Here is a 24,333-nt window from a genome sequence, read left to right on the forward strand (position 1 = left end):
ATGTGTGCAGATCGATTAACGGCGTCGTAGCAAAGGTTCGTCCACGCCGGGCGAGAAGCGGTGAGAGGAAACGGGGGGGGGGGGGAGAATAGAAGGAAAGTATTCATGACAAGACGACAGCCTCAGAACCGGAGCACTATCAGCATCCCCGCGTCAATCTTGGAGAAGGAAGAAAAAAAAACAAAAACACAAGAGCGTGACCAACGTGCGAACGTGTACCCTCTTGACACATAGTGATCGACCCACTGCGTGGTGCCATAAGGCACGAGCAACGGCAAAAACACACGAAGCGCATCCTCGGCGAACGCGCTCCCTGCCCACGAGCAAAAAAGTCCACAGAGATCCGGCCGAGTACCCGTGGCCTTGCACCTCGCAAAAAAGATTTCAGAACCCGAAAACGGTCTACTGCGGATCGCGTGCGCGTGTCCTGAGATGTTTCGCCTGTTGCTACAGTGCCATATCCCGTCTTCGTGGTGTTGTCGAGTGCCGCTCGTGTGTTTTGTGTTGTTCTGATTGAATACGTCATGAAATGTGTGCGTGAAATAATAATAAATGAACAAAATGTACCAAGGGAAGTCATACAACAGGGAGGGGGAGGGGAGGAGGAGGAGGAGGGGGAGGGGGAGGGGGACCCTATGAACCCAACATAGCCATCGACAGAACGATGAAAATGCAGAAAGAAGATGCCCCCCCACCACCACCACCACCACTCCCTCTCCCTCCCTCCAAAGACTCGTGCACGGGACTTTCCATCGAATTGCATCGCGGATCGAGTGCTGTTTCCATACATACACACACACACACCAAGCGAGATACACGCGAGGGGATGCCATAGAAAGATTACTCGGCCCTTCCGCGTCCATACCACATCACTTGAACGTACGCACGTGAGCTGGCCGACTCCAGTGCAGCTGCACACCGCCCACCCACCCCCCTCCCCCTGAACGAGAGTTGAATCAAAGCTACACACACACACACACACACGCACGCACGCACGCACGCACACACTAAAGTAAGCATTAACCGCTATGGACAACCGTAATGCACTTTCTTTTTTAAGCATGCAGGTGAGCAAACACACACAGGATTCTACAATCCAATTTGGGCACTACCAGCCCACTTTCCCTCGGCAGGCGACTGAAGGAAGAGAGACGTTGATAAGAGGATGGAGGACATCCGCAAACATTATCGAGGCGGCGTGCCTAGGGTCACATCCCCCCCCCCTACACACACACACACACACAGCGCGACATGCGACGTGCGCGAGACAGTACCGCAAGGAGGGGAACCCCCGCCCCCCAAAAAAAAATAATAAGAGAGAAGTAAGAGCGTCTCCCACTCGGATCGCTCTCTTGTGTCTTCCTGTGGTCGGCTACCACAGGAAGACACAAGAGCACGCTCACACTTAGACATTTGCCTCCACGTGTATGTGCCAGGGACCCCCGCCCCTCCCCCTCACCCAATCACCCACCCACGCCTCCAAAAAAAAAATGAGCCTTTTGCCCAGCCGCATTTTACTCCGTTATATCCACTACTTGGACGATTCCTTCCTGGACTTTTTGGTCGGTTTCTTGTCCTCTTCATCGTCCGAGGCGGAGCTGTCACCGCTGCGCTGGGGATCGCCGCCAGCCGCCGAGTGCGCCTTCTTCTCCTGGAGCTTTCGCTCGTACTTCTCCGCGTCTTTGCGGACTACTTCAAAGAATTGCTCACGCTGCTTCTCGCGTAGCTTTAGTGTCTCCGCGGCAGGCGGGGGGTTTACAGAGGCACTGTGGTTGTGGTCTGCCGCACCAGGTACGCTGATCGCCGCTGTACCACCGACTACCACGTAGGGCTGCTGCCGACCAGGCTGCACCATCATTTGCTGCTGCTGCCTGTGGGGCGGCACGCACATCTTTGGTGGGTACATACCAGGCCCGTTCATCGGCATGTCACCCCACTGCTGCGGCGGCTGGCGCGGCGCCATCATCCCGTAGCCACCACTCATTGGATTCATCATGCCGGACCCGATGTTTATGTGCAGCCCTTGGGGGGCGCCACCACCCATCATGGGTAAACCAGCGCCGACCATGCCGTTAGCGGCGTTCGGGTTCGGCATGAACGTAGCAGCGTCACCCAGCATGTTGCTAGTGTGCATCGTGTGCTGCGGTAGTGAAGGCTGCATTGCGCTGCTGCCCATAGCCCCTACCTGGGGCTGCGGAGCCGGTGCCGGCGTACTACTGCCGCTCTGCGTGTTGCTGCTGTTGACCACAGCGTTATTGTTGCTGTTGTGTCCGAGGCAAGCGATGAGAAGCTGCTGCTGCGCCGGTGAGAGCTGCCGCGGATCCATCTTGCCCTCCTGGAGAAATTGGAGCAGCAGGCGTGCTTCCATCTGCTGCTGTGGCGAGAGGCCGTTGGCGCCCATCATCATCACTCCAGCATCGTTGTTGTTATAGTTACGGTTTACTCCCATCCTCTGGTAGCCCCCACCGACGTTGTTGCCAGTGGTGAAGCCCTCCGGTTTGTTCACGTTTCCTTTGCTCACGCCCACCTTGAGCTTACGGCCGACGAGGGTGAAGCCGTTGTACTTCATGGCGCGAGAACGGTCATCCTCCGTAGCAAAGTCGATAAATCCAAAGCGGTACGGGTCACCCTCCCTTCCGTTGAGCGAGCAGTCGATGATCGTGCCGCATTGACAGAACACCTGCCTCAGCATGTCGATTGTGACAGAGCGATCAATGTTGCCAATGTAGCAACCAAAGCGGGTCTGCATGGGAGTGCCTGACATGGTGCCAACGGGGAGGAACGTTTTTTGTTGTTGTTATCCAAGTCCGCCCGCGATAAAGAACTTCTGGTGTGTGTGTGTGTGTGTGAGGTAGGGAAGGAGGAAGGAGGGTAGGCCTCTGTATGTAAGCTTCGCTCGAAAAACGCAGGACCTAGCACAGGGAGAGAAAGATGACGTGAGAGAAGATGCAGGAGCGAGGTGGGAGGAGGAGGGGGGGGGGGGGTTGGAACAAAAAAAAACTCGAGTGGGGAAAGAGTGGTGAAGATCGTCACTTCTCCATTCTTCAGCTCAGCACCGCCCCAAGGAATCCAATACAGCCGGTGAGTCGGCCGACATACGAAGACGATGAGATACACATCAGCCGCACCAAGACATGCGGTGTTGAAAAAGGGGGACGTGTGTGTAGTGTAGTGCAGTGCGAAGCGGGAAGAAAAAAGAAAGAAGTGTTGGGAAGATAAAGAGGAAGAGAGAGAGAGGGGGAGCAGAGAAGGGTGGGGAAGGAGAGGATAACATATGACAGGGAAACTACATACACATGTAGAGATACGCACATACACCGCACGACCGAAACAAAGTTACTCACCCCCGTTCGGCGTAGTGTCACACACATCTCTATCTGTGCATTTGCCTGCGTCGCTGTGCATGCATCCGAGAGTCGGAGTCCAACAAGGTAGAAGGAGGAGGAGGAGAAGGCGCGTGCGGATAGATCGCACTCGTGGATGCCTCCCCCTCTCTCTGTCCGTTTACCACATCTTGTTCGCCGCTAAGGCAGGGTCAGCGCCGATAGACAAACAGCCACGGCACACACACACACACAAATGCATGCTCCCCCTCCGCATGCTGTTGCAGAGAGTCCGACGGAGATCTTTTTTTTTTCTTCCCGTTCTCTCAGTGGAACCTTTAATTTGTGCCCCCGCCACACTAAACGACACACAGGCATGCGCTTTTTATAGCGCCATTAAGTATGGAAAAATGGAGGTGGGGGTAGAGAGAGAGACACACACACAACACACAACACACAGTGTACGCAGAGAAGAAGTGTGTAGCAGCACGTGCAGCGCTGTGGGAATAAAAAGCCATGTTTGTTCTCTCCGTTTTGCTTCTCACCTCCATGGCAACCTACCGCGCGCCAAGAGAGGTCTCGGCAACTCACATGCACCGCTGTAAAACCAAGTAGAGCGGCTTCTTCATGCAGACGCGCGCCGGCGAGACCGACCCCTTTTCCCCAGCGCCTTCAGACGATTCCCCATATGTCATACAGCACACTCGGCCAACTCAGCCACAACGTCATGGCGGTGGCTGGTTTGGGGCTTCGGGATGGGAAGGGAGAGGAGGGAGGAGGGACAGAGCGACACCAGTGCCATGCCTCCGGGATGCACATACTGTTATTCGTCGTAGTAGTAGTTGTATCCATTACGGATTTACTCACAAAAACTAATTATAAAAAAAAATCAAATAAAAACGGAGAAACAGGAGGGAGACAAAAAAAGGACACAGACACTAACGCACGCGCACAAACAAACGAGTACAGCCGCAGCCGCTGCTTCACCCACAACGAACAAATTTCTTGTCTGCCCTTTGCGTCCATCCAAAGAAACCTCGGCTCGCTGTGTATCAGCCACAGATCAGCATGTCAAGAGGGGGGAGGGGGGCACGAGAAGAACTACCACCACAGAAAAGTGTTGTTGGTACAGTCGCTCGCACTTCGAGAACGCTCAGCCGCAACCGTTGACATCCACAACAACAACAAAGGCGGTCAAAACACAGGCGCGCAACGAGCCAGAGGACCGAGAATTGATTTCGATTTGCACACGTGCATACACACACTGGTGATATCCAGGAAGAGGAAGAGGAAGAGGAGGAGGAGGAGGAGGGACGGGGATCCCCTCCCTCCCCTCCCCCCCCTCTTGCCATTGTGGAATGCCTTGGCCTCCTCGCTCCCTCTTTCCCACCCGCAATTGCGCATAGTGCACCTGTCTTTAGACGGTGTTGCGCTTCGTGTTCGGCTTCTTGGACTTCTTCGCCAGGTTGGACTCCTTGCGCTGCTTCGTTGCGGTGCGCTGGAGCTGGTCTGAGAGGTAGGCGGCAAAGGAATCTTTGTTGACAATCTCCAGCTTCTGATGAACGGAGCGATGACGTTCGACGAAGAGCTGGCGAGGGGGGTGAAAGTCGAAAGGTGCGATGTGGTGAAGAATCTGCTCTACGTGTTCACTACGCGAGGCGATCGCCTCTACAAGATCCTCAATGCATAGCACGTTGTACTGACCTAATGCCTGCTCCAGCAACAGGTTACTGCTAATAAGTCGCTTCGTTTGGGTCTCCTCGTTGTACAAGGAGCCGCGGGTGCGAAGGAGAGACTCCAGCTGATCCCTATCCGGCTGGCCGACAATCGAAAAGGGAGCGAGCTGCTCAATGAGCTTCTCCGTGCGTGGTGTCAGACTGATCAGGCGTGCTGAATAGATCTTTAGCAAGCCAAGCTTTCCGAAGGCTGAGGCGACCTCTGGCGGGATCTGTGACCCCTTCGCGCGCACGATGAGCCGCACCGGGCTGTCACGCAGCTTCGCCTTTAGCGTATCGAAATTCACGTGTCTGCGGCGGCCCTCCATCTTCTCGCCGATCTTTTGGAATTTTCGTCCCTGATGCTCTTTGCGCTGCGCGTGCTTCAGAATAGTCTGTGCGGAGATGAATTTTTTCGTGGAGAGCTTGCGCTTGCGCTTCGCATCTAATTTGTTCTTGTGGCGGTCACGACGCTCCTTCAGCTTATCCTTGCGTAGCACACGATCCGCGCGCAGCTGCTCAACTGACTTGCGCTGCAGAAGGATCGTCTCCTTCACACGTTCGCCCGGGAGCCATTTTGGTGGGTTCTTGCCCATGATGTCCTTTGGGAATGAAGGGGAGGAGGAGGGCGGATGCGTCTGCGTATGTTCGAATAACCCCGTGCAGGAGCATAAACTAATAACACAGAAACACACAAAACTACACAGTGCAGTTCGTGGGGGACGGAAGGAAACGGCGGGGCGGAGCAAGGGGGGGGGGGGTGATGAGCATGCAGAGGTATGGGTGTGAGCCACGCAGTAAAGCAGCGGCAGCGAAGAGATCATCGTTTCAAGGACGTGAGAGTAACGAGATATGCACACCAGAAAGAATAAGCGGTGAGGAAGAGCAGGATTTGTTGCACATCGAGAGGGAAGGAAGAAAAGGCAGAGGGAAACAAAGAAGTGCTCGGTCGTGAAAGTTGTAGCGCTGGCATGTATGGAAAGGGGGGGGGCTGCAGCTTCTACACCTAATAGGCTCTGACTGTGCAGCATGTTAAATGAGACGGTTACAAGCAAGCAGGGGCAACCTAAAATTGGGGATATCGAATTCACGGGTGCCAGCGGGCAGCGGAGAAGTGAGTTGTTGGCTCCCCTCCCCCCCCCCCCGCACATGAGATGACACGCGCAACCTTGGCTCGACTCTTGACGAGGGCCAGAGAATAGACAGGTATACACGGACACCGTTTTTTTTTTTGCCTGTGACAACGTGCTTGCACGCAGCTGGGGGTGACGCGAATGAATGTTAATGGAAACAATATTCGTAGGTGCTCCTCTGTCTGTGTCAGCTGGAGGTGGGGCCTCTCTGTCCGGCCGCACAGCATCAGTGCTTCGCCGGGTTTGTCACAGCCCATCTCAGGTCAACACCCACCTCTTCCTTTGTTGACGGGAGCAGGCGACAGCCGTGGATGTGTGGTGGACAGGCCCTCGAGGCGATGGATGCGCTCCACAAACAGCTGTACCCTCCCGCCCCCGCTGCTTGAAGAGGGGGGGGGGGGGCGAGTTGGCATCCGAGAAGAAAGCTATGTCGCACCCACCGATTGACACATTGCCCGCCACTGCGTTGGTGCTTCGCTAGGTGAAGTGAAAATGGGGTCCCCCGTGGAGCAAAGCGGCGGCACCTTCACCATGTTGGCCCAGCAGTGAACAGAAAAAAAAAACGCGGCGGTCAAGGTAAAGGGCCACGAGCGAACATCAAAAACACACAGACACAGACACAATTGAATACAGACCTCAAATAAAATATGGGCTTGGATATTCACGGTTGGATAATTCGAGTGATTCGCTGTCGCGATAGCATGAGCTCCACTAGCTCGCTACCGTGGAGGCAAAGCACATATGTGAAGGCTTGCGCCTCACTAGTGGTCCCTGACGCCTTGGTGGTGTTCCAGCTATAGGTGCCGGCGGAGGAGCACCAAGACGCAAAAATTACGTATGGCGCCCCATAGGTGTAAGCGAGATGCGCGGCAAGTCTCGGTATGTACTGAGTCACGTCCGTCATGGCGGTTTGTGGCCCCTGCCCTCTCTTAGCCCGCTGCTGCATTACATCATGACGGAAGCGAGAGCGTGGATGCACAGCCTCGGGAGGTGACACAACAACTGCGGGACCGGCGCCGCGAATCGGTGCCTGAGGCATCGACGCTGCCTGCAGCATCTCCTCCCATGCATTCATTGTCGAGTTCCCGCTGCGCCAGTGCTCCGTTGGCGGCCGCTTCAGTCCTGCGGCGTCTACGGCTGTTGACCACTCTTGAGTGGCGTCCTCTGACACAAAGACAAACAAAGGACCTTCGTTGCTGGAGTTGCCACTCGCTGCCGCCACCACCACCTCTGCCTCTCGCAGCCCCTCCGGAGATGGAAGCGTGTCCAGACGCAGGACCCGTAGCGAATTCTGGTGTTGTTCGCTCATCAACGCGTGGCGATGTGACTGCCAAGTGGATGGAAGGTTGAGCATTTGTGCGCCATGGTCTCTCGCTTTGGGGCCCGAGCCGCCGACAAGCGAGGCAAACACGCACGACGAGTACGCCGTTGTCAGTTTTGCGATCCACTCTGCCAGAATCCCACTGGTTGCCAGGCGTGGAGGAGCAGATATGAGCGTGAAGTCACCGACGGGAAAGAAGAACTGCCAGCGAGATATCAAAGAGAGAAACTGCCGTTGGCCCTCGATCTTTGAATGCGCAGAGTCGAGAGGACCGCCCTGCAGCATTTCTGCATCTGCCTCTGTTAGTCGGAGACAAGCCACAGAGACGCTCTGCGCGACCGCGGCAGTGGAAAAAACGAGTCCCCCGGTGGACGATGCGTCAACGGTGCTGCGTTGGTGTGCAACAGCCGCGGTGCGCCGCTCCACCTCGAGTGTACCCGTGTGACCACACCACGTAATGATGCACACGTAAAAGACAAAGGCCATAGCCATTGCAGCGGTGTGACGATCCGCGAAGTACTTGACGTGGGAACCTACAGAGGCCATCATTGTGCTGGGAGGTTTAAAGGGAGGAAGTGGGTGTGGCTCAATGCTCCTGCGAAGCCGCTGAGGGGTGAACCCGTCGCGGGGACACGTAAAAGTCAGAAGAGAGAGAGAAAGAACAAAAGGCAATGCGCCATAGGACTGTGCACCGTCAATTGTGGAGACCGCGGGACAGACACGAGATGCGAGCCCCCCCCCCCCTGCCCCGCCCCGGTATTTGCTTTCCATGCTTCCGATGAGCGCGTTCACGTATACCCTTGCAGTGTCCTGAGCAGCGAGTCCATCAAGGGGGCACATATATATGCAACCGAAAATCGTGGGATGGGGTTGAAGGAACGATGATATTGGGGTAGCCATGGAGACCGATATGTGTTATCGGCTGCGCTTCCGACGTATGCCCGTTGCCTTCTGTCGCCGCCATCGCCGGCCGCTTCAATGGCATTTCCACGCAATCCAAGTGCTGCTGCACGCCCAAATTGTTCCCCCCCTCCCCCTGCCGGGAAAGAAAAAAATCAAAGCCGCAGAAACAGCCCACCATTTAGCGTGTCCCTCCGTCGACACCTCGGAATGGCGGTGAAGCTTTTAGAGGTGCGTGCTCATACGGCTCCCCCTTCCCTCACTCTAAACACATATACATATATATAGATTTGCATATGTATATGAAAACACATGACGATAACACACACAGACACACACGCACACATAAACACACGAAAATGGAAAAAAAACGTGGCGACTCGGAGTTACCGAGCCCGACCGATTCACAAGTGCTGCAGGCAATTTTTTTTCATCGCTGCGCATCTCACCCTTCCGGCTTTAAATCAGCGTCACACAGAAGCCTGCGGCGCTGGCGTCGCAAGTGAGCTGCATAGTCGTGGTCCTCAGCCGCAAGTCGCTCCTCCTCAGCCGGCTGCACAAACGCCGGGCTCGTTGAAGAGCGCTCGTGCTGCATGTCAAGTAAAATTTCATCTTTGACATATCCGGGCACGGCAGGCGAAGAGAGCATATTGCCTGCCTCGAACCAGTAGTTCTCCCCTGTTGGGGTGCCGTCCTGCGTGTAGCGCTTCGTCGACTGCTCCTCTGCGTGTGCGCGGCGCAGTTTATCGCTGGCGATGCCGCTCATGTAGTTGTTTAAACGGTCTGCGAATTGACCTTGCTGGTAGCGCGTGAGCTTCTCGGGGTCCTGACCCCCCATCAGCCGCCGTGCCTCGAGCAGGCACTGCCGAAAGTCTGATTCGTCCTTCATGATACTGTGAAAGTAATCAGCAGCGTCCTGTGACTGACGGCCGCTGTCTACGGAGCGCTGCACAAACGAAGAAATCCATTTGTCTGTGTCGTCAGGCTGCAAGCTATCCGTGGCCGCGGCCTTTGAAGAGGTCGAGGAGGAACACGGCGATTCACACGCGGCGCGAGCAGTTGAACCGCCCGACGTCCCACGAGGCACAGCACTGCCACTTGACGGATGAATGCCATCCTGTCGGCAAAAGCGTTTCGCGATGCACAAGGTGAGAAACACAGTAGCGCTTTCCGCTGCAAGAGACGACTGGATGACGTGCATCTGTTGTTGTTGTTTATGGTTTCGATAAAAAATTTAATTTTTCTGGTTCGGAGCGTACGAATTCTGGGGAGGGGGGAAAAAGGGGGGCGAAGGAGGAAGGGTGGTGGGTGAGTGAGTGAGTGAGTAAGTGAGTAAGTGAGTGAATGAGCCCGTGTGCCCCCCCCCACCACCACCCCTCGGGCACGTCAACCCGTATAGGCAAACCTTTGAAGGCAAATTCGACCGCTCAGTCCTACGCACAGTTTCCGAAACGGCTCCGCGACGAGAAATGAATGGTGGTGGTGGTGGTGGTGGTGGTGGTGGCGTTTTTTTTTTTTTTTGGGGGGGGGGGAGGGGGGAGGGGGGGGGGGGAATATGCGGAATGAATGTGCCTTCCTCTATGTAACAGAGAGAGAGAGAGACATGAGATGTTTCTACCTCTCCCTGTGCATTGTGGAAGTCTCTCGGGCATACAGCGAAGTTGTGTCTCACAGTTCAACAAACGCTAGACCCACTGAACGTAGACGAAAGAGCCGTGAACCAAATCAAAACGGCAGTTCCCGTGCATGCTGGAGGCACATCGCCTTCGGGGAATGGCAAGCACAAGTCGAAAGAACGTGTGCAACACCTGAAAACCTCCTCCTTGTCCTGGCCCTCGCCCCCCGCCCCGCGCGCCCCGATCCGCTTCCCTGCCCAATGTACCGTATGCAAAAACACATTACAGACCCCCATTCTCCAAAACACGGTGATGCGCAAAGTACTAAGACAGAAATGGTGAGAGAACAAGCACATGCGCAGGCACACACGATTCCTAGTAGATTGAAAAACGCAATCTCAAGGAACCCCCCTTCCCTCCCCTCCCGCACACACTCACACAAACATATATATATATATATATATTAGACGAGTATATGCGCGTGCATACGGATCCGAGCAACAATAACACAATTCGCACTGAACACTGAGCGCTGCAGTATCTGCAAGCACGCGCGCGAACATGTAAGGTGAGCGCCTTCTCGCCTTCTCTCGCTTTCCTGTCACGCGCTATTCGCGAAGAGACAAGTGAGTGGGAGAAACATTGTACTTGTAGACGTATATGTCAGGGCGATGGTGCGCGCGGTAGGCCTCGATCTCCTCCTCGCAGTACGGCTCACTGTGAAAACTCTCGGGCAACGGATCACTGAAATTCGAGCGCGCCAGTTTGGCGAATGCGCCAACTTTCTTCTCCGTTGTATGCGGAGCCCACGACACGCGGCGGGCGTGACTGACTGCCTCTTTACTAAAAAAGTCTTCTGAGCGAACGCTGAGAGTGCGACATGGCGTGCACATTGCCTGTGTCGGCATGGCGTCATGGACAGCCTTCCTACTCGCTGACATGACACGGCGCACGCCTCCGAGCATCCTTAGCGGCGGCTGGTGTGGAAACGGTTACGTGGCCAAAGATGCGTGTGGTGTGCGCTATAAAGGTAGGGGCCACGGCTGAGGTGCAGGTGGGCTCACAATTAGAAAACGAGAGAATAATGCGAAGAAAAAAAAGAAAAATGAGTTGAAGCCAAGAAATGCAGGCGGCAGTTGAGGAATAGAAGCGGAGGCAGCAAGCCGTCACTACCTCTGAGAACACAACTGTTGCTAACACAGCGAATACACTGGCCACACGCAACCTTGCGCAGTGTCCGCACTTCCCCTCCTTCAGCCGGGACATGTTGCATACTTTCCACCAGAAAATCTGGTCGCATCATTCCATTGACGTACGTCAAATCAGTATGTATGCGTAAATATATATATAAACTAGTATGTGTGTGTGTAGGTGTTTGTGCTTCTACCCCCCCCCCTCTCCCTGTTTCACCGGGGCCTCCACTCCGAGTATCATTGCAGCATCAGTGTTTGCTGGCGCGCCCAACTCGCCAGAAGTGCACCTGGACCGGGTCCCTGTCCCGACTCTCTCCCCCCCCTCCCCCCAGAGCTCCTAACTTGATGACCCACAACGCCCTGACATCCAGGCGCTGCTCGCTCATGTCGATATATAGCCGCGAAACGAAACAGCGCTTCTCCCCATAGGCACACGACGTGCTGGTGCAGGAAGAGTGGGGACCCAGAGAAAAATAAAGTTATAGACTCGCTGTACGCGAAGCGAGCAGACCTCCGCGATGTGGGGAGGAAAGGAGGGAGGAGGGAGGGAGGAGGGAGGGAGGGAGGAGGGGGCAACTCCGGGTGGCTGAACGCCCCAGTACAAACAGCGTGCATAAGCCCAACAGCTCCCTGATCCTGCCCCCTCTGCGAATGCCGGACCACTTCTAGTGGCAAACAGGGTCAACTATCTATGACATTGCCGAGTCGGAGTGATGCTGTGTCACGGGTGGCGGTGGTCAGGGCGTGAAGGGCGCTGCGTTGGACGAACCTGTGACAGCGCGAACGTTTGCACTACTCATATGATAGGGATGGTGTCGAGGTGTCTGTGTGTGTGTGTGTGGGGGGCATCCACGATGGCCATCGTTGTCCACTGGTGGGGAGGAGTGAGAAAAGGAGCTGAGCGACCCCGTGAAATGCACCAGCGGGCAAGCGGAATAGTGGAAGCGACGGTGAATCGGCCGGCTACGCAGTGGGTGGGATGGGGGTAGGGCAAAGCCCTAGGCAAAAAAAGGGGGCAGGGGGCGGGTGCTCAGGTGACCGAGTCAGCCATTGCCGCAATGAGGTGGGTTGTGTGACAGAATCGGGGTGCAGAGTGTGGAGCACGAGACACACACACACACAGACCCCCCTCCTCCCATTCCTCCCCTCTGTGTAACATCATCCACACACATTGAAGGAGAACGTCATCGAGCCCCAACGGGGGTGAATGGCAGCCTTGGCGGATAGGGGGGGGGTGCGCATCAAAGGGGAAAAACATATAAAAACAGCGCATCGAGAAGAAACGGATTTGAAAGGCCGGGATAAGACGCAGAGACACGTCATGGTTTGTTCAGGGTAACCACTGAATTTTTGTTGGTGAGGGAGGAGGAGGGAAGAGGGAGCGTGCAGGGTGAGCCCCAGACACAGTTTGCGTCGGTTACCGATCCTTCACGGATAACCACCAGCTCTTATGCCAACGTGCGCGGCGGTCTCGATCCGTGAATGGTCACCGACATCACACACACACACACACACACACACCTAACCCCTCTGTCACCCCGATCCTCAAAGCGCCATCACCTGTTCCACTGTAGCTGATGCCCTGCCAAAAACTCGCACCTCGCATACCCCGCCTGGATGAGACACAGCTAGCGTGACAGATCACCGCCACGTTTTTCCGCATGCCTTTGATTCTCTTGTGCGCAAGAGAAGAAGAGGGTTTGGGAGTGGGGGGAGGGGGGAGAAAACTATTTCATGTGATTGCCGTAACGTTTTGTTGTTGGTCACCAAATGGTCCACGTGCGTGTACAGAGAAATGGAAGAGGAGATTAGGTGGGTGACATCGTCTCCTGTTTGTGGAAGCCCTATTTTCCTGCAATACACCTTGACGCGTGCCGGTTGTCTTTTTCTTTTTTTTTACAGCGGGGTAGCGGAGGACTGTATGCAGATTCTCTTCGCTTCCCCTTGTGTAGGCGAGGAAGTTTGTGTGCGTTTGTGGATGTGTTGTTCCACAGCGCATAGTCTTGTGAGTCGCTCATTACGGCTCCCGTTTTTTTTTCTCGTCACCCGTTGCACGCCTCACACATTCTCATATTAACAAACACACACACAGGCATGCAAACGCTTACACAGACACGAAGACGGACAGACACACACACACACACACACAGGGAGAAAGGCCATTGTGCTTGAACAGATAAAGCAAAGAGCCAGAGCAGCAGCAGCAGATGATACGTCTTACAATAGGTCTGGTTCCAGATGAGCGTTTGTTTGCGCTCGTGTCTTCTCTCTGCTGGATCGCATCCTCGAGTGTCTGTGTGTGTGTGTGTGTGTGTGCGCGCGCTTTTTCCCCCCTCCCCTATATTGCCTTGCTCTCCAGTGATAATTAGGAACAACGAGAAGACTTTTTTCAATGGGGGGAGGGGGGAAGAGGGGGGGGGAGGGCCACCGCGCCTCCTCCCCGAACGTCATTGACTCTACAGAGACTAGGACAATCCTCAAACATGTGTCTATAAGTCGCACTGCTGCGACAAAAAAAAAACGGAATGATTACCAAACGAGCACATCTTTCAAAACACTGGTGTGGTGGTCTGTTTGGAGGGGAGGGGGGGGGGCGGCTGTACGTCCTTCGGCCTGAGAAGTGCACGTGTCTCAATTCGCTTGCTTTTCCTTTTTGGGGGGAGGGAGGGGAGGGGGGGCGACTCCCACGTCAATGGAGGGCGGCAGAAATGGGAGGTGAAGATATGAGCTCCGATTCGGAAGCCCGGTTTGGGGAGAGAGGGGTCAATGAACGCCCACAACGTCTTTTCCTGTCGAATACTGTAGCAGTGGCGGTGGAGTAGTGAGGGAGTGGGTCAAGGCGGCTGCGGCAGGGATAGAGGGGAAGGAGGTGTGGAAGAAGAAGGGGAGGAAGAGGAGGGGGGGCGGGGGGGGGGGCGGGGGTAAGGTGGTACAGAAAGGCAAGCAACACAGGGAGATGAAAAATCGGCGAAGAAAACCCGCTCCGATATAAACGGGAGATCATAACAGGTACCCCACAAAATCACACACATCAGAAGCGGCACCACAGTTGTGGGGAGAGAGAGAAAAAACAAAAAAATATAAATAAAGAGAAACGGCAAAATAAGGAGAGATGAAGAGAAGAGAGAAGAAGAGGGGGAGAGAGAAAACAAAGCAAGAGAGACGAGTCCACGCCCCACATCTACTTCCCCCTACGTCAAACAAAACCATCAAAAAAAGAACAGTACCGAAAATTCACCCAAAGCCATTCTCATGCACATCCCAAGCACACACAGTTCTCCTCCTCCCTCACTTCCCTCCCCCGCCCCCAACACCACCAGCACACCCCCCATTCTACACACCCAGCCACATAGAGAGATGCAGATAGACAACAAAGTCACACAAGAGACGCCCAGCCGTGCAGATGAATCCACGAAGAAAAAAGAAAAAGATGAGAGAAGCCACTCGCAAACGCTGCGCTTTCAAGTGCAAATGAGGTGAGCAACAACAGACGCAGACATGCACGAAAAAAAAAGGGAGGGATCGACAGGTGAATGCACCGTAAAGGTGCATCACTACACATGCGCACACGATGTCGATGCAACTACATACATTTATTTCCATCTCCGCGCGTGAGGCCATCATACGTGTACAGAAAAAAAAGAGAGAAAACAGAGAGACAAGCCACAAGTCGAAGGAGGCTCCCTCATGCCCCCTTTCCCCGCCCCGCAGGGCCTATTCTTACGTGGGCCATGAACATGTGCATACATATATATATACATGTACATATATATATATATAGGCCTCTGACTCGGACAACATCAGAAACGCGCTGGCTAGCCATTCCCTTCATCTGCGTCGCATTGACACCATGAATGTACGAGAGAGACGAAGTGAGCCTCTTATTTGCCAACGGTCGCCCCCCCCTCCCTTTCATTACGTTCGCCTGCCCACCCGCCCGCCCGCCACGATTCATTCAACGTTGCTTTGCCTTCTCTCTCGAAATATACAAGACTAGTTTCCCTCTTTGCATACACACACGCACGACAAAAAAAAAAGAAGAAAACGCAACCAATCAATGTGGGGAAATATTTTGTTGATCTACTCCACACAACATGCACAACAGATATCACACATCGACAAACAGGGCACCGCAACCACGACAGCTCTTCTCAAACCACCTACAAAAAAAGGGGAAATAAAGTAAATCAAAGAGGAGAAAACAAACGCCGTTGTGGATGACCAAAAAAAAAGGAGAATGCACACACACACACACACACACACACATTAGGAAAGAGGTGAAGACAAAACGCACTGGTGCGACAAAGGAGGGGGAAGGGAAGGTATAGGGGAAAAAAAGAGGCCCCCGACAACAGTTCAAAAACAAAAGTGACACAGAAAATGACATCAGGTATGCTGCTACAGAAAAAGGGGAGGGAGGTCAGAGCCAGCAAGCAAGAACCAGGCCGCGATAGCACATGGACTAATCTTGATGGGCACCAACAAGAAAAACGAGAAACAAAAAAAGAGCAAAAGAAAAACGATAGAAAAAAGGGGATGAAGAAAAAATACGGAAGCGCGCACACACAATGCATGCACATGCACCTATACATACACGGGGCCAACCACACCATGCCAGCACACACATATCAACATGCGCCATCTGCGAAAAGCGGCCTATGCCTTCAGTGTGCTGTGCTTTGGTCTCCCACTCCCCATCCCTCCACGGCCCCTTCGTGGACACTGCTTTTCCTCATATTTCTGGTGGCTCACTGTCGCTCCATTCGCCCTCCTCTCCCCCCCCCCAACTGATACTTCCCTCCTCTCCCCTCCCTCTCTCTCTCTCTCGCTCTGAGTCATTACAGCCTCCGCTTTCCCGAATAGATACGCGTTTCTGTACGTGTGAATAACGCACAGAAAAAGTGATAAGTGGAGCAGCGGCGAGAAGAATCGTGACAGAAGGGGAAAAGAGGGGGGGAGGGGAGAGGGAGACCCTTCGCCCTGTAGAGTCACTTACTCTTTCCCCTCCTCCTCCTCCTCCTCCTCCTCCGCCAGGGGAACGACGACAGCGTCAAAGACGAGGAGAGCGAGCAAACGAGGCAATGAGTGCAAGCCCACGAAAAAAAAATGCCTCGTAATCCTAAAAGTAAACTTGAAACGGCAAAAGAACGGAAGAACAACAGCACAAAAATCAAAAAGAGCACAACTACATAACGAAAAAAAAAAACTGAGACAGACAGACAGACAGACAGAGAGACAGAGAGAGGAGGGCAGTGGACAAACAAGGGAGGGAGAGAAATTTGTGAAATCAGCTAAATTGTGAATATGCACAAATGCAGAGCGAGAAGGGGGGGGGGGGAACAGCACTAAGAGAGAAAGACGGGGAAGCACAAATATATAATAGAAAAGAAAAAAAAAGATCGCACACGCTCATGAGAATACGAGTGCAACTATACCTGGAAAAACGCAAGGGCAAAACTGTTTAACAACAACTCTGTGTAGCTGCGAGCAGTGGAACGATGACCAGTGAAAAAGGGGTGCTTCAGGTGCATCGGATATCCTGGAATCAACCAGCTGTGCGTATGGCGTTTCGATGAACAACATCGACACAGTAAGAAATCCAATAACGCGGTGCTTGAGCTACGGCAGTGAAGATAGCCTCACTATGAACTCACTTTAGTTGACTTCGCGTCAGCGCCCACGGCAACCGAAAAAGCGTGTGTGGTGTGCGGGGTCGATACATGTGTCCGTGTTGCTTACCTACCGCCCTCCCCCTCGGCTGCCTCAGTTTGCTTTTGCACTGTACCACTCCTTTGCCGCTCCCCTCCCCTTCCTCAGCTCAAATTTGTTCAAGAACATTCGTTCCTCATCCCCCGTTGTTATTCCTACTGTTTTTTTTTTCGCCCCTCCTCTCGTTTTGGTGCTGCCCGCCTCCGCCGCCCCATTTCTCAGAAGGAAAAGAGGAGATGCTCATATATACACATATACATATATATACATACATATACATATATATATATACATATACATATGTGTGAGTGTGTGTGTAGATGCATATACATTATATATGTATATAATATATATAATTGTGTGCGCTTTTCTCCTCCTGGTATCTTTGTCTGACAGGGGAATGCTTTCCGGGGTGAAAAGTGGGCGAATATGACGATTTGTGCATTTGTACGTGTGTATGTATTTGCATATGTGTGTGTGTGTGTGTGTGAGGGCGGAAGGGGGGGGGGCGCGTACGTATGCGCAAGAACGAGTGGGTGGCAGCTATCGCCCTCCCGCCCCCCCCCCCTCCCTCCCCTGTGTGGTCGATCTGGACAATTCCCTTTGTCCTCCGTCACCTCCAAAAAAGGTTTGGATTAGAGTAGATACACACACAATACACTTCACCTGTTTCTTCACTCTCTCACACCTCTCTCGCTGGCCGGCATCATACCATGGAGGACTTTCTGATTCGTTTCTCTCATTTGCCACACACGCCCCCGCGCCCCGTCACCACCCACGCCCCACGACCCCCACGCCCCACCCACAAAAAAAAGAAGTAGTAAACAACAGAAAAAGGCGGTAATCGGGGAGAGAATGGATGGACGGATGGATGGTGGGGGAAGGAAGGAGGGCGATATTTTGTATCATCACGACATTATCCAGGAAACACCAACCACAACGTGAAGAAAAAAGAGGGAACAGTCAAACACAGAAATACGCGGAGAAACACACACAAACACACAAAGAAAAGCTAACGTAGTTAGGGGAGTGGAAAAAAAAAAAACAGGGAACGCAGAGTTGTTTGTTTGTTTGTGTGTGTGTGTGTGTACATATATCCATGCGTGGAAGCCGGGAACAGCCCCGCAGCAATGCACGACGAATTCATCTATACACACACACACACACACACACACATCCATATAAACATATACGCATAGCTACCGTATATATATATATATATGTGTATGTGTATGTGTGTATAGATGAATGGATTGGGAGAGAGAGAGAGGGGGGGGGGTAGCAACCCAATCAAGCCGATACATTCCAATACCAGAGCCGAACCAAAACTGTTTTAGGATGCAGAAAAGGGGGGTAGGGACACACATTCGCACCAATGTACGCGTGTAGTCGCATTCGCACACGTCTCATGGATGGCGAAGAAAACGGCAGCGCCAAGGGGTGGAGAGCAATACAACCGCTCCTCGTTGTTCCCTAAAGGGCAGGAAAAAGGTGATGGGGTGAGAGCAAAGAAATGGAGACGAAGAGGAGTGAAGGCTCATCACACACACACACACACCGGCCCGGTGGATGTAGACTGAAATAGTGTCGAGAAATACAGAGGTATACATATATATATATATATGTATGTATGTTGTCGAGAACGGCTTGACCGGTGCACGCACTTTGCAGGCCCTCTCCTTCCCTTTGTGATTTGTGTCAATATCTGCCGGCTGTCCTCGCGAGGAAGACTACTAAGACACTCTTGGTACCTCTAACATGACGCTTCCGTCCAGTTATCCCTTGTCTTCCTCTGCACTCAAGGGAGCTTCGGCCATCAGTGCACTCCGACGGCAGCGTCCTTGGTCCCAGACTTCGACCGGCCATCTCCCCCACTCTCGCAACGCCTCTTCAAACTACCTGTGGAGCAACTTTGCTCTCTGTTTATCAGTCATGCACTCAATCTCGGGGGGCAGGAATGCAAAGAGATGTGGTGGGAGATTCTTATTGTTGGGCAGCTTTGTGGTCGATTTGTGGAGCTCGTCAAAGAACGGGTGGCAGAGTGCTTCGTACGGCTTCGTGCGCTCATCTGGCAGATACTGTAGCAGGCCACTAAGAAGATCGTACGCCTCCACTGCATCATTTGGCGGTAATCCGTTTGAGAACACTTCACTCCAGGGGATACCCCTTCTATTGTAGAGATCCGCAAACGTGTGCAAAGGGTTTAGCTTTCGCATCACCTCGCGGGAGGGGCTTCCGAGGACACGCACAATCTCGTGCAGTTGGCTAGCGCTGTTGTCGCCGCGGAAGATGGGCCCACCGAGCATCATCTCGGCGAAGATGCACCCCACAGACCAAATGTCAACAGATGTAGTGTAGTGCTGGTTACCGAAGATGAGCTCCGGTGCGCGGTAGTAGCGAGAGCAGATGTAAGCAACGTTCGGCTCAGACGGAGACAACTTCTTCGCGCTTCCGAAATCGCAGAGTTTCAGAGTGCCATCCGCCTCGTTGACAAGTACATTGTGTGGTTTGATATCGCGGTGGCACACGTTCACCGAGGGCAAGTGCAGGCACCCAATGCTTCGGATCAGTTGGTACAGGAATACCTTGATCAAAATCGGTGGAGGGGTGGCGTTGCGGCGGTAAAAATTACGGCAGCAGCGATGCAACGTATCTGGCACGTACTCCATCACGACATTGAGGTACACGTCCTGACGGTTGTGCTCACCGAGGGTATAGAAGTAGCTATACAGCTGGACAATGTTGGGGTGGCGCAGCACCGCAAGCTCCTGCATGATCTGCAGCTCGCGGTTTCGGAAGCGGGGGTCTTGGATCACCTTCTTGATCGCCACATTTATGCCCGTCGACTTCTCCTTACCGAGCTGCACTGTTCCGAAGGTGCCCTGCCCAGCCACGCGTTCCATTTGATAGCGCTCCATCTCCTTGCGACCTCTCTCCTCCGCAGCCTCGGCAGTGTTGAGCGACATCTCGTCTCAGTCTTGAAATGACAAACGAGGTGATTTTATGCTTTTTTTTCTTGGAACTGTGGCGGGGGAGGGGGGGGGTCTGGCCCTGAGTGGCTCAGGGGGAAAAACAAAGATGGCGTAGCGGCGAAATTAAAGATGGCGTTTTCTCATACACAGTCCGAGGAAGAGGGGACGTGCGGTGAGACGGATGCACCTGCACCTACACACGCACGGGGGTGGGGGAAGGGGAGGGGGAGGGGGAGGGGGGGTAAAGAAATGCACGACCTGCCCGGATAAACGTAGATGCAAAGGGCGAGAAAGTATAGGCTACGTTGCGCGCGCACACACACACACACACAATTGAAGAGAGAGATGCGCTCACGCACGCACGCAATCTAGGGAAAAATTAAAAAAAATGTGCACTTTCACACGCACACACTGCGCGAAGGAGAGAAAGAGAGGTGGGGAAAACTGAGGAGGAGAGGGAGGAAAGGTGGGAGGGGTGAAGAGATGATGATAAAATGGAACTAAGCGAGGAACGGGTGCACACACACAGAAAACACAACAGCAACAGCCGAATGGGAAGTCACAATACGTGAGATCAGGAAGGAAAGAAACCATGATGAGAGGGGGTTGAGGAGAGAGAAGCGCAATGATGAAGCACTTCTCCGACCCGTAGAGACCCCCGACACAAACAGACCGTCACACATACACAGAGAGAAAGACCCGGGCGTAGCGCAAGAGCTCTCTTTGGAGGACAATCCGCAGGGGCAACGGAACAGCAAAAAAAAAAAGAACAAGTCTGTCTAGCATAGAAAGATAACGCGGAGAGGGGGCTCGGCGCGATCAAAAGAAACCGGCGTAGTGAAAGATGAGATCCCGCACTGCCAAGGTCAATCTTTTTTGTTTCTGTTGTTGTTTTTGTACTCACGGAGAAGTACACCTGGCATGTTATAATTTGTGCGGCGTTTCGGGGCATCTCTCCTTGCCCTCATATTTTTCGGGCCCCATACCTGCGCTGCAATCAAACTACAAGAAGCTCATCCGGGTGGGCATCGGGAAGTGACGACTCAACGTACACACACACACACACACACGAAAAAAATAAAATGCACATGAGTTTTTACATGTTTTCTTGTCATGTATTTTCCCCTTCGATGTGTGTCTATGTTGTCACACAGAGGAGAGGGAATGGAGGGGGGGGGAGTCTGTCTGTGTGTGTGTGTGTGTGTGTGCGCTCTCCATCAACTCAGCTTCCAGTGCAACATTAAAGAGAGAGTACACGTAGCACAACGAGTGCTCCATCCACGCCGTGGCATCGCTATCACCACCACAGCCAAGAATAGAAGGAAGCGCCTCTCCTTTGATACCTCGCGATACGTGTGTATGTGGGCATCAGGCCATCCTCTCTCTCTCTCTTCCCCCCTTCTCTCTCATACGCACTGGCCTCTTGTCGGAACAACGCCACCCCCAGTCCCCTCTGTGGTGGTTTCCACTGCGCATCTACGCTGGTCAACTGTTGTAGGAGAGACGCAGGAATAGCAGCGGCCTCGTTGCCGATCGCAGTTCCACCTCTGTCGCATCGAACGGTAATAAAACGTCAACACACACTTTCGGAACCTCTACCACCTTGATCTTTGCCGCAGACCACTGCCCACAGAATCGCTTGACTGGTGCCCTCTGTTGCAGCGACGACGCAACACCCTGCAGTAAAGCCTTGCCCTTTTTCTCGTGTTGCCCCTCCTCTGAAAACGCAGCTGACGACTCGAGCTTGTCTAGCTTCTGGAGAAGCTGCGCGACATACTCTGCAACGCGTATATTCGCTACAACCACGTCTACCGGAAGATCGATCACCGGCGTACACGGTTGTGCACGAGGGCGGCCCCCAACACCGTTCTCTGCCGTCAAAACGATGCCCGTGGAAGGGTGATACGGTCGATGGACGTCAATCACCAGCTCCTTGTACAGCTTCAATCCCACGTTAATCTTCGTCCTTGGAGACACGAACATGTCCAGAGCGCTGCTGCGTGAGGTGGACGGTAAGCGGTGGTTGCTGACAAAAGCACGGTTGAGGATTTCCAAGAAAGCCGTCGGCGCTCGTGACACTTTGATCATCATGTTGGCGGCGCCTGAATTGGCCTCTGAAGCAAACAAGGGGGAACTCGGTGCGGAAAACGGCAGCAGCAGCGCACGTGCGAGGCGCAGAGCCGTCCTTTTAGTGCCCTCGGTGGTTTGGGCGTGACGAACGGAGATGTCAGGGGTAATCACCTCCACATCGAAGTTCGTCTCAAAGACGGCAAGTGCTTGGAGAATGAGGTAGAGTTGCTGTAGTGCGTTGCCCTTCACACCCTTCGCCTTCGGAAGAGACGTAGAAACCCCACTATTTACACTACGTCCCTCATCACGCGATCCACCGGTTTTCAGAAGCCCATGCTGCACGGCAATACGATACAACGCCTCCACGAAGTGGAGACCGATCGCCGCGTAGTGGGAGACAGTGTGAACGTCGCCCAGGGCGTCGCCGATGAGCTGCGCCAGCGGTATGAACACGTGCTGAATTACGTAGCGAGGCTGCTCTGGGTCCTCCAGGAGCTGGAGAAACAGCGCCAGTGTGGAAAGGTGTAGCGGCACATCCACCTCCACCTCCACCTTGACAACGGTGCACGGAGCACCCGTTGAAGTTATGCTGGCGTGCGGCATAGGCAGCACCTGCACGTGTAGCTGAACCATGTGAAGAAAGGTTTCGATGGCTGCTGAGAGCTTGACATTCGGCGTTGTCCCGGTGTTCCATGGTGCGGAATCGCGGGTGGTGATGCACAACTCCGCCATGGCCTCTTCCAAAGAAGCTTGCAAAGTGTTCCTCATATCAGCACATGTAGTCGCTGCATCTTCGAGCGGCTGCCCTGTCTGCGCTGCCTGCACATGCACAAACGCCGTGGTGTGCAGAATCACAAGCCGGTCATCGGTATCCATCCGATCCGCCATGCTGCGCTCTTGGATAAGGGAAATGCAAAGGTGGTGATAATGTTTGTGTGGGATCGCCCGCATTTTCGGGGCAGCAGCAAAGCCCCTCTTTTTGTCGCTGCAGTGGTGCCGCCTCCACGCCGGCAATTTCGATTCTTGTGCGGCGCAGGAAGCACAGCATTTCACGTGTTTACGCGCCCACTGTTGGACCCCACGCACGTCATTGTGGAACAGCACAAGGAGACCCGTTGTTCGCACGGCCGTAGTGTTGCTGGTAAAGAGAGCGGAAACATGCCCGAGGCCGTACGGCGTGAGCGCCTCCAGCGCGGCGGTCTCCAGCTTCTGGAGGACAGAGCTGCAAAACGACACCAGCGGATCCTCCAGCCTGGCTTGCAATTTGTACAGCACACTATCCAGGAGGTCAGAGCCAGTGTCGAAGGACATGTGCGGTGTGAGACCGGCCGCGTGAGCGGCCATGCACTCGCCCTTCGCTACGCGCAATTCTGTGACACGAGTGATGAGGTCTTTGAAGGCCGCCTTGTGTTCCGTCAGCAGTGCATTGAGGGTGCGTGTCTGCTCCACCAGCTGCGCCATGATCGCTGCGTGAGCCCCTCGCTCGGCCTCTATCTGCTGCCGCAGCTCCTCAGCGCTCGTGGGCGCACTCATTGCCAATGGAGAATGGGTACAGCCGCTATACAGTGAAAAGCAGAGGGGGAGGGAGGGAGGGAGGGAGGGAGGGAGAAGAAGATGAAAGAGGGACACACACACACACACACACACACACACGCGCGCACACGCACACAGTGTTGGATATATGAAAATGGTGATGCGGGAGTAGAGAGACGCAAAGGGGGGGGGAGGGGAGGGCACCCTTGTTGGAGAGGACGAAAGAGGGGAGCCGAAAGAAAAAGTCCACGTGTGTATGTGTGTGTGTGTGTGTGTGGATCTCCGTGCGTGCGTGCGTGCCGCAACACTGGCTAATAAGTGAAGTGAAATCAGGCCCGTTCAATTAAAGGAGTAGGGGAAGGGGAAGGAGGAGTAGGGGGAGGAGTAGGGGGCGTGATGTCGGTGAAGAAAAGGGAGCGTTGAACGGTCATTCGATAACATCACCCCCTTCAATGCCGGTGGAAGGGAGGCGAGAGAGAGAGGGAGAGGCAAGAAAGACGGAAAGAGCCCAAGCGCTTAGAAAAGACTTGCGACCTCCTCTGTTGCGTACAATGGTGTTGTGATGTCTTGATGGCGACATCTCTGCTCGTTGTCAGCGACCGTTGCAGTCGTACATTTCCAGTGCACGTACGTGGGGGCGTATCTGTCTCGTACACCTCTACTTTGCAACGTGTGTGTGTGTGTGCGTGTGTCTCGTGTAATGATGTTCCTCTATGCTGTGTGCACGGCCACCAACGCCCAAAGTCTCGGGTGTGAGCGAGTGAGCGAGTCAGTCAGAGAGAGAATCGAGAGAGGAGCTGAGACATCCATGTGATGTACCCGTAAGGGGAAGAATGGGGTGATAGGGA

General features: G+C 53.9%; 7 protein-coding genes across 7 annotated transcripts; all 7 read right to left on the bottom strand.

Moving 5' to 3' along the window:
• Window positions 1-1,531: 1,531 nt before the first annotated feature.
• Window positions 1,532-2,764, bottom strand: JKF63_06506 (uncharacterized protein; the record flags this gene model as incomplete). The annotated part of the gene is made up of 1 exon (XM_067902455.1): window positions 1,532-2,764. The coding sequence occupies one exon, from the start codon at window positions 2,762-2,764 to the stop codon at window positions 1,532-1,534; it is 1,233 nt and encodes a 410-aa protein (XP_067757872.1).
• Window positions 2,765-4,740: 1,976 nt separating this feature from the next.
• On the bottom strand, window positions 4,741-5,634 carry JKF63_06507 (uncharacterized protein; the record flags this gene model as incomplete). The annotated part of the gene is made up of 1 exon (XM_067902456.1): window positions 4,741-5,634. One exon carries the CDS (start codon window positions 5,632-5,634, stop codon window positions 4,741-4,743), a length of 894 nt encoding a protein of 297 aa, XP_067757873.1.
• A 1,198-nt stretch (window positions 5,635-6,832) lies between these two features.
• Window positions 6,833-8,041, bottom strand: JKF63_06508 (uncharacterized protein; the record flags this gene model as incomplete). The annotated part of the gene is made up of 1 exon (XM_067902457.1): window positions 6,833-8,041. One exon carries the CDS (start codon window positions 8,039-8,041, stop codon window positions 6,833-6,835), a length of 1,209 nt encoding a protein of 402 aa, XP_067757874.1.
• Window positions 8,042-8,837: 796 nt separating this feature from the next.
• Window positions 8,838-9,593, bottom strand: JKF63_06509 (uncharacterized protein; the record flags this gene model as incomplete). The annotated part of the gene is made up of 1 exon (XM_067902458.1): window positions 8,838-9,593. One exon carries the CDS (start codon window positions 9,591-9,593, stop codon window positions 8,838-8,840), a length of 756 nt encoding a protein of 251 aa, XP_067757875.1.
• Window positions 9,594-10,616: 1,023 nt separating this feature from the next.
• JKF63_06510 (uncharacterized protein) lies at window positions 10,617-10,973 on the bottom strand (the record flags this gene model as incomplete). Its single annotated transcript, XM_067902459.1, has 1 exon — window positions 10,617-10,973. The coding sequence occupies one exon, from the start codon at window positions 10,971-10,973 to the stop codon at window positions 10,617-10,619; it is 357 nt and encodes a 118-aa protein (XP_067757876.1).
• A 7,832-nt stretch (window positions 10,974-18,805) lies between these two features.
• Window positions 18,806-19,876, bottom strand: JKF63_06511 (uncharacterized protein; the record flags this gene model as incomplete). Its single annotated transcript, XM_067902460.1, has 1 exon — window positions 18,806-19,876. One exon carries the CDS (start codon window positions 19,874-19,876, stop codon window positions 18,806-18,808), a length of 1,071 nt encoding a protein of 356 aa, XP_067757877.1.
• Window positions 19,877-21,367: 1,491 nt separating this feature from the next.
• Window positions 21,368-23,485, bottom strand: JKF63_06512 (uncharacterized protein; the record flags this gene model as incomplete). The annotated part of the gene is made up of 1 exon (XM_067902461.1): window positions 21,368-23,485. One exon carries the CDS (start codon window positions 23,483-23,485, stop codon window positions 21,368-21,370), a length of 2,118 nt encoding a protein of 705 aa, XP_067757878.1.
• Window positions 23,486-24,333: the final 848 nt, after the last annotated feature.

Source organism: Porcisia hertigi, chromosome 18 (genome assembly GCF_017918235.1).
Source record: "Porcisia hertigi strain C119 chromosome 18, whole genome shotgun sequence".
Classification (NCBI taxonomy): domain Eukaryota; phylum Euglenozoa; class Kinetoplastea; order Trypanosomatida; family Trypanosomatidae; genus Porcisia; species Porcisia hertigi.